The sequence below is a fragment of the Diospyros lotus genome, chromosome 5 (assembly GCF_014633365.1).
Source record: "Diospyros lotus cultivar Yz01 chromosome 5, ASM1463336v1, whole genome shotgun sequence".
NCBI lineage: Eukaryota > Viridiplantae > Streptophyta > Magnoliopsida > Ericales > Ebenaceae > Diospyros > Diospyros lotus.
The window spans coordinates 36529292-36538857 of NC_068342.1; the positions used below are offsets into that span (position 1 = coordinate 36529292).

Here is a 9566-nt window from a genome sequence, read left to right on the forward strand (position 1 = left end):
GACAACCGAGCCATAGGCTCCCTCGGAACGGTACTCCCGTCCGAGAACTAAATACTATCAGTAGCCATGCAATGCACATAAAATGCAATGGCGTAGTGAGCATTAACGTGATACCAGGCGCCCATACATCCAAGCATCAGGCCATGCTCCGCCCATATAGTAAGCCACACACGATGCATATGCCCGTGCTGGATGCATCATAATCAAGCTAAAATGCCCGTGACCAAGCATAACCAAATCATGTTAATCCCAACATGCAGCCCGTACCCATGTGCACATCAAGCCATGCAACGAGAATAAAATATAAGCAGGCATGCTATAATCACATAACGGCTAAGCAAGTTAGCAGTGCCTGGCACCGGTCAACGGTCAGTGGGTAGGAGAGACTCGCCGGCGGCCTAAGGTAGTCCGTACGACAGTCACTCCGTCACCGAACCATCGATCCTAGCCCCCACTGCACAACCGCTCCAGCCAGAAAATGACCAAAAATCCAATTAATACCCGAATCGCTAAGAACCTAGCCCCGGGTGAGTACGGCATCATTCCCAACAGGCAGGGGGGTGGCACAAACCCCCGTAGGCAACCAACAAATAAAACCCACGAGATCCATTTAATAAATTAAATCTTAAACTAACCGTTTAAAAACTTCATAATTAATTAATGGCCGAAACAAACGAAGAGAGGCCCAATAAATCGCCAACGAAAGAAACGACGAGATAGGTAAGAAGAACTTGCCTTATCAGAGATATCCTTAGGCTCGTTGGGTCCAAAAGCAGTAAAAATTATACAAACTGCAATATCCCAATTATTTGCCAAAATTAATAAAATTGGACGCAAAACAAAATTCTGACCGTACAGAATATTAATTACTAGCTGCTCTACATACCTGGATAATTAAATCTGGAGTTAAACGCAATTTAATCCAAATTTTTCAGCCCCAAAATCTCACAAATTTCTCCCATGCGCGCGCTGGTTTTTCTCTGAAATTGCTACTGTTTCTATGCTCAAAATCACGCCCGAAATCGGGCTTAAATGCGGCCAAAAATAAGCGGAGGAGACGCGGCCACGTGGCAGCGCGCGGGCCAGCCACTGGGAGGCCACCGCCTCACCGAAACGACGTCGTTTCGACGTCTAGAGGCTGAATTAAATCAGCCAAAAATCCCCCCCCTCGCGCGCCTGCCCGCGGATTCGAAGCCGCGTCCACCGCCTGGCCGCCTCGCGCGCGACCGCTCGCGCTCGCATGCATCTTCAACCTATATATGCATTATAATATATTTAAGGTGATTTTGAGCCCTTTTCTGCAACACACGCCAGCACCCGAAACTTTTCGTTAATTGCACTAACGCCCACTTAATTAATTACATTAACTCCCGAAATTTCTGAAAATCCCATTATTGAATTTCTTTTAATTTTCCTATAATTCCAGAAATTCCTAAAACAAATTAATTAATTATTTTAATTTCTTATTTCCTTAAAATCACATAAGTAAATTTTATTAAATCACAACAAATTATTTTAATATTTCTTTTAATTTAAATTACCCCAAAATTAAATTAAATTGGCATTTACGGGGCGTTACAATCATTTTCTTGAAAATAAAATAAATATTTAAGTGTTTAATTAAAACTTAAAAATACAATAAACATATATTTATTCAGGTAAAAAAAATGAGAATTTTTGTTTTCTAGGGTTTGTTAAAATAAATAAGATAAGATTAAAATATTTTTCGGATCAAAATATAAAATATTCAAAATAAGGTTGTGAAGCATTTTAAGATTTTTATTAAACTATTTATTAAATTTTTTAGAATGTACTGGAAGATATATATATTATTTTTTCTTATCTATAAGATACAAGATATATTTATTTTAAGAGAAAAAAGATAAACATATTTAATAAATATTAAATAAGGAGTTACGTAATTTCTTTTCTAAAAGTTGTCAGATAAGTTTAATAAACACATTAAAAAAGATAAAAGTTTAAAATATTTTTTATATCTTATATTTTTAGATTTATATTTTAATTAACAAATAGTACTCAAATAAAAATAAAAAAAGAAAAAGAAAATATTTTGTGAGCAAACAGGGATTGATGAATATGTGTATTTATTTATCATTATTACGCCATATTTATTTATTTACGATAAATCAAGCGGAAAGCAACGGCATTCTTTCGACACGCCTTTGGCGCCACTATGCGTCACCAGTAGCTGATTTCGATTTGGATTCTTGTGTTCTTCACCGCTCTCTCTCTCCCTCTCCCTCTCTACGAGCTGTCTTGGAGAGGGGAGAGTTCGAATCCGGTTTTTATGCTGCTTGTTTTCGTAAGCACTCTACTTTACACCGCCTCGACACACACAAATTACGAACTCAAGCCATTCCGTCCCAATTCACTCCACTCCACTTGCCGATTTCTCACGATCTCCGCTTCCTAAGCAGTCGAAGATATCGTACGCCGCGCGCTTCACTCTCTGATCGGTATACTCTTTCTGCACTTATATATTAGCCTTCTGATCTTCTCTGTTGTTTGTAGAGATTTAGATTCATTTGTTGAAAATCGGTTGTTCAATGTCATTCTTTACTCCTGTTGCTGTTTGCTCATTTGTTTTTCCGGTTCCTAAACAGTCGAAGAGTTCGTACGCAGCGCGCTTCACTCCCTGATCGGTATGTTCTTTCCGCACTTCGATATTAGCCTTCTCATCTTCTTCGTTGTTCGTACAGATTTTGATTAGTTTGCACAAAATCGGCTGTTCAATGTCAGTCTTTACTCCTGTTGCTGTTTGCTTTTTTTTTTTTTTTCCCCGGCTCCCGAACAGTCGAAGAGATCATACGCCGCGCGCTTCACTCTCTGATCGGCATGCTCTTTCTGCATCTATATATATTAGCCTTCTCAGCGTAAAAAAAAAAAAAAAAGATATTAGCCTTCTCATCTTCTCCGTTGTTGGTAGAGATTTTGATTCATTTGCTGAAAATCGGTTGTTCAATGTCATTCTTTCATTCAGGAAGTTCTTTATAGATACACGTTCCTTGTGGTCTTCTTTCATTCAGGAAGTTCTTTCTCCCTATCATTGTTGTTGCTGTGATGTTCGTTGGAATTAGTTTTATGGAAACTCATTACTGTCCTAGGAACATACAATTGATGAGGCTAGTTTCCCATACATTTCCAAATTTGGGGTCAATGGCTATTAGAACTTCAGCATTTTCAAAGTTTTGGAGTGTTCTCAAATTCTGTGTTGATTGCATAATTTTTTCTTCTCATTCAATATATTGTTTACAAGTGTGTTTTCTTTTTGGTATATAGTTGTTCTACAATTTCTCTGATGATAGAAAATAAATATATTCTCTCACCTGTTCAAAAATATCAGATTGGGCTGTGCTTCCACAATTTTTTGTTGCTCAATCTCTGTTGTGAGCCATCATATTTGAGTTTCTTTCAGGTTTTAATTGCGCCATGGCTTGTAATGACATTGTGGATATTCCTAATGGAAGAATCAAGACAAGTCCTGATCCACGAAGGACTTACCAAGTTGTTGTGGCTGCAACTCAAGATATGGGTATTGGGAAGGATGGGAAACTACCTTGGAGCTTGCCTTCTGACGTCAAGTTTTTCAACGACATTACATTGAAAACATTAGCTCCTGTGAAAAAGAATGCAGTAATTATGGGTAGAAAAACCTGGGACGGTATTCCGCTGGAGCATCGGCCTCTACCTGGCCGCCTTAATGTTGTTCTGAGTCGTTCTGGAAGCTTTGATATTGCAACTGCTGCGAATGTTATTATTTGTGGAAGCGTATCTTCTGCTTTGGAGTTATTAGCATCATTTCCTTATTGTCTGTCAATTGAGAAAGTGTTCGTTATTGGAGGTGGCCAGATTTTAAGGTGCGCTTCATGTTGTTCATAGCCTTTTGGGTTGTTTCTCTTCCTTTTTATCATTACGGTCCCATCTCTTTCAAATGCAGGGAGATGCTAAACGCCCCTGAATGTGATGCCATACACATCACCGAAATTGAGACAAACATTGAGTGTGACACTTTCATCCCGGCTATTGATGCTTCTGAATTTCAGCCATGGTACTCATCCTTCCCCTTAGTGGACATGGAGCAAAACATTCGCTATTCTTTCACTACTTATGTTCGTGTGAAGAACTCTTCGGTTGCACCTGTTTATGAAACTGGTGGTCGGTCTGTGAGTAGCCTGGTTTCCGGTAATTTTGAGGTGAATAAGTTCTCCTTACTGCCTAAGATGGTGTTTGAGAAGCATGAGGAGTACATGTATTTGAGACTAGTTGATGATATCATTTCAAATGGCACCCTTAAACATAATGGAACAGGGATTCGTATGTCATCAAAATTTGGGTGCCAGGTAATGTTAATTTCATTTTGTATGGACAATCATGTCTTCAGAATGTCCTCAATTCTGAAGAATGCTAGTGATGCACTGTTTATACATAGAGATTTTTTATGTTCCTTCCAATTTTCCCTGCACAGATGCGGTTCAATCTTCGAAAATCTTTCCCACTTCTTACAACTAAGGTATGCCCCTATGTTCAAATATTTTTTTTCTAGTTGCAAATATTGATTGTATTAGTTTGTTAGTAATAGTCAATCAGTATTGGCTCATAGAAAAAGAGAATACTTTTTTATGTATTCTGTCACATAGCTTGACACATACTTTTGACATTTTTCGTATATAGAAAGTATTTTGGCATGCTGTAGTAGAGGAGCTACTTTGGTTCATCAGTGGCTCAACAAGTGCCAAGGTAACTGTTCAGCATTTTCTGTTTGTGCATTTTAGGTCTTAAAGGTGTTTGCTTAGACCTTTGGCTTGTTTTTGTGTCTTTTTTATTCTTATTTTTGGCCTCCTGCTGTGCATGTTTGCCTCTTCTTGTTTCTTGTGTGGTCTTTTCAATTTTAGTGTTTGTCTTGTTCCATCGATGGTGGATGGCTGGTCTGTCCCATCTGTTCTCTCTGTTTTGGAGGTTGATGCCCATGTTGTAGCTCGGTGCATGCTCTTGGGGCAGCTTCTTCTGTGTGTTTGCTGGTCCCCTGGCTTTCAAGCAGAGAGAGAGAGAGAGAGAGAGAGATTGGGGTGCAGGACGTTGTTCAAACCGATGATTTATGCTTCTGGTAGTATCAGAATATTTGAAATCTCCACTTATATCAGCAACTATATAGTTTAGAATTAAGATGATTGTTGGGAACTTGGACTTCGTAATTCATGCATCATGTCCTGCACATTTCATGTGAATATCAACTTCTACTTCATGTGTAGATCACACAAAGTTCTTAGCTACTATACTATTAACGTGGCTTTTGGTGGATTTCATTTCTTCTCAGAACCTAGATAATTTGTGGTCTCAAATGAATGGAAAATCTTTTTGTCCTTATTTGGAGCTTTTTGATGCAGGGTCTGTCCATGACATGAAGGGGATATCAACTATGTTGGTTAGGGGTGTGGTCACTCGTAACTTGTAGTTTGTTGTCTGAGTTGTTTTACTGCACTGCTGTCCTTAAAGCTGAAGTTGTAATACTGCTATAATGTGTAAAGAGCAAAAACTTTCTGGCTAGAGGTGAGGAATGTTTGGAGATGCTATGGGTAGGAATTTTGTGCAAAAAACCGAGGGCCTTTTACAGACTGCGTGAGATGCCTGGTTTAGAAAAATCTTTCTATTTCAGCATTGTTGAATGTGTTAAAAATCTGTAGTATTAGAAGAAATTTCTGTTTCATAGAATATTTTTATTAAATTAACATTATTTTTTATTCTTTTTACCAAACTAGCATTGGATTTGAATTTTTACTATAGTTGTATTGAATGGCATCCAAGTCTCAAGCTAAAGAGATGTGCCGGTTTAACTGGTAGGTTTTTCTTTGCCTGAGTGCTAGTTAATTTGGTGAATTGACATCTAAAACTTGAATAAGAGAGACCCGTTAGTTTAACTGGCGAGTTTCCTTTGCTTGACTACTAGTTAATATGGTGTCCCCTGACCGTCTAAACACTGAACTTTTTTGTCAACACTTGACAAAAACAAGTTGGGGAGACCCGCTAGTTAGATTGGCGGGTCTCTTTTGACCTAAGCTCAATTGACATCCGATTCTAATTTAGTAAAAATCTCAAATTTGATGATAATTTTGTAAAATTTTTTTAAAAAAAATAATGTTAATTTAATAAAAAAAACTCAGTTTCATGTGAAGATTAAATTATCTTCATTTTTTTTTTCTTTTGCCTGGTAGGATGTCCATATAAAGAATTCTTTACTGCCTTTAAACAATGTGGCAGATCAAATGGAACCATATATATTGAGTTCTGCTGGATTTGGATTTGGATTTGGATTTGTATATCAAGTTTGAGTTGTTAACAGGTCCTACAGGAAAAAGGCATTCAGACATGGGATGACAATGCTTTCGACTACCTCAATAGGCAAGTACAGAGCTAAGATAAGGTGTAGTGCTACTCTTATGTGAAATTATGCTCTATATAATTTGTATGTTCTATTTTCAGTTTTGGCTTGGTTGATAGAGAAGAAGGTGACCTGGGACCCGTTTATGGTTTCCAGTGGAGACACTTTGGTGCCAGGTTGGAGAATTCTCTCTCTCCTCTTTTCTTTTTAGGTTGGTTTATTTTAGATTTTTAAGGTAATATTTGTTAATTAAAATATGAGATGAAAAAAATAAAATATGAGAAGTGTTTCAGACTTTTTTATTTTTTAACATATTTGACAATATTTAAAAAAACTCTCACGTAACTCTTATTTGATTTTTTACAAATAAATTTATGTAACTCCCTCGAATAAATTTATCTGACAATTTATTTTATATATAAATATAAATTACTCATATACCCTTATATAAAATCCTCACCTATTTCTTTTCACATGTTCATCTTCTTCCTTGCCAGTGAATTTTTCCTTGTTCACCAATTTCTTCATCTTCTTCCTCATCTTCTTTTTCATCTTCTCACCGATCTCCTTTCGCTTTACCATTGGTCTCTTATTCCTGCTCACTAATCTTCCCTTCCCTTCACCGTTGGTCTCGTTTGCCTACTTCACTTATCTTTCCCCTTCACTTCACTGTCCTTCGACGCTGGCCATTGGCTTCATCATCCGATCACTGATCTTTTAGATCTTCCCCTTCCTTCAATCTTCATTTGATCTTCCTCTCCTTCCTTTTTTTCTTTTTATTTTTTAAATTAGTTTATTTAATTTTATATTTTATTATTTAATATGAAAGTATGTTTTGGTAATTTTTAATAATAAAAATATTTTATTATTATAATTCTACTAATAATTATTTTTAAGTCTTTTTAGAAATATTCTTGAACATGGATTTAAAAATAAAAAATAAAATACTATTTTTATTTTTTATTTTTTTGACAATTCACGATAATCATAAAATATTATTTTAATAATAAATTTGTTGTTTATATTAACATACAATTTTGAATGAATTTGATAATAAAGACATTTTACTAAAAATATCTTTATCTCGATATTTATCATATGTATTTAACAAACATATGAAAAGAAAAAAATATAAATTTTAAAAAATTTAACAACAATGTGATAGAAATTTTATAATGTATTTAACAAACAGTTTTATCTTAGCTATTTTATATCTAAGTTTGAAAAAGCATTCCAACTTTATCATATCTACCTGTCCTTTTCACTTTGTATCCATGGAACTTCTGATGTACAGCTACACAAACATGCATGCGGACTACAAAGGCCAGGGGTTTGATCAGTTGTTGGATGTTATTGACAAGATTAAGAACAGACCAGATGACTGTCGGATTCTTCTCTCGGATTGGAACCCGTCTGACCGCAAATTAATGGCACTTCCGCCTTGCCCCATGTTTGTGCAGGTTACTGTTAAATTTCATCACCGTTTTTTGTTAATTCAATTTGTCAAGAGTTGTCCTTTTGCTTATCATGCCCTCGTTATTTTATTCTATTCTATTTTTTTTTATCTGTTAGCAGTTCTATGTCGCCAATGGGGAGTTATCATGTCAAATATTTCAGCCCTCAGCTGACATGGGTCTTGGCGTGCCATCTAGCATTGCTTCTTATTCTCTCTTGACATGCTTGATTGCTCATGTTTGTGGTATGCACTCATCACTCAACTATAACCACTTCTGAGCTTACTTATCAGAATATTTTAAAACCATAGGATCTGCGTGGCATATTATCATCTCATAATACTTCTATTTTTCATTAACATAATCATATCGAAGATCTTGCTTGGATGAATTGAAGAATATGCAGTATCAGTTTCTACCGTATCCTTTATTTTATGTAGATTAGTCTGATTGGTGTGAACTACCTTGACATTGGGTTATATATATAGATTATTTGTTTTGATCACTCTTTATTTGTGCAGACCTTGTTCCCGGTGATTTTGTACATGTTCTTGGGGATGCTCATGTCTATTGTGCTCATGTCAGGCCTCTGCAGGAGCAGCTTAAAATGCTCCCTAAACCTTTTCCAGTAAGTATAACCAGCCTTTCCTTTGCCAATTAGCCACACACAAAAAAAGGTACGTATAAGAAGACTTAGGCCCCATTCAGTTTTAGAAAATACTTTTTAGTTTTCAACTCCAATTTTATAACTAAAGATGTCCTAATATTTTATGTTTTAAAAAGTCATAGCATTTAATAAACATAATTTTGTATTAGTTTTGCTACTTAATTATGTTGTTATATTTCATTTTATATGGATTAGTTAGGTGCAGTGGGAAGTGTACAGTAATTTAGGGTAGATAGAGCAGATGGCAGATGTATTTAAAGGCTGAAATACAGCAGTTTTCATTAATGAGAATTTGAGGCATTTTCAATTCTCAGCTTGATAGCATTCATTTTCAGAAAATTTAGAAAACATAAAAAATGATATTTTCTAATTTATAGTATAAAGTTACAAAATCAGAAAACTGAATTTTGTATTTTCTAATGAGAGACTCAATTATTCAATAGAAAATTGAGTTAGAAAACAGAAAATGTTTTCTGCAACTGAACAGCCTTTCTAATTTATCGTATAATGTTTTCTTATTATTTAACGTTTGGCGCATTCCTTTTGGAGAAATATTATCTCATTTTCCTTGTCTTGTATTTCACCTTTTCTTGATTCTGTAGTTTACATCCTAACAAGAATACTTTTTCAAAATATAGGTTTTGAAGATCAATCCTAAGAAGAAGGATATAGACTCCTTTGTTGTGTCTGATTTCTCACTTGTCGGTTATGACCTTGCCATGAAATAGAAATGAAAGTGGCAGTATGGGTTACTGCCAATCCGGAAAGATATGTTGGAGAGAGTACTCAAGAGGCTGTTTCTTTTGAACATGGGTGCTCTCATTTTAAAGGCAAGAACCTGATCTTTCTCCCTTTTACTTTTTTCAGATCCTCTTAGATTATATTAACTTATTGCCTTTCCAGTTTTGCTTCTAAGAGATTCATTAGTCGCAAGTTAATCAATTCAACTGAAGGTATATGGTGTGCAGTTCAGAGTTGTACTATCTTTTAAAATAAGTTTTAAAAATGTAGTATTTTTATAAAAGAATTCACTTATCTTTGCCTTAGC

General features: G+C 35.6%; 1 protein-coding gene across 1 annotated transcript; it reads left to right on the top strand.

Annotated features, from left to right (window-relative positions):
• Positions 1-2360: 2360 nt before the first annotated feature.
• LOC127802579 (bifunctional dihydrofolate reductase-thymidylate synthase-like) lies at positions 2361-9246 on the top strand. The gene is made up of 12 exons (XM_052338464.1): positions 2361-2477; positions 2625-2663; positions 3437-3878; positions 3959-4361; positions 4487-4531; positions 4693-4758; positions 6359-6417; positions 6499-6573; positions 7692-7857; positions 7973-8096; positions 8373-8479; positions 9157-9246. The coding sequence occupies exons 3-12, from the start codon at positions 3451-3453 to the stop codon at positions 9244-9246; spliced, it is 1563 nt and encodes a 520-aa protein (XP_052194424.1). The 5' UTR covers positions 2361-2477; positions 2625-2663; positions 3437-3450.
• The last annotated feature ends 320 nt before the right edge of the window (positions 9247-9566 follow it).

Coding starts and splice junctions, on each gene's coding strand:
- LOC127802579 (XM_052338464.1), top strand. CDS start 3,451: ATGGCTTGTAATGACATTGTGGATATTCCTAATGGAAGAATCAAGACA. Junction 4,362..4,486: donor CATCAAAATTTGGGTGCCAG/GTAATGTTAATT, acceptor TTCCCTGCACAG/ATGCGGTTCAATCTTCGAAA. Junction 4,759..6,358: donor GTGGCTCAACAAGTGCCAAG/GTAACTGTTCAG, acceptor AGTTGTTAACAG/GTCCTACAGGAAAAAGGCAT.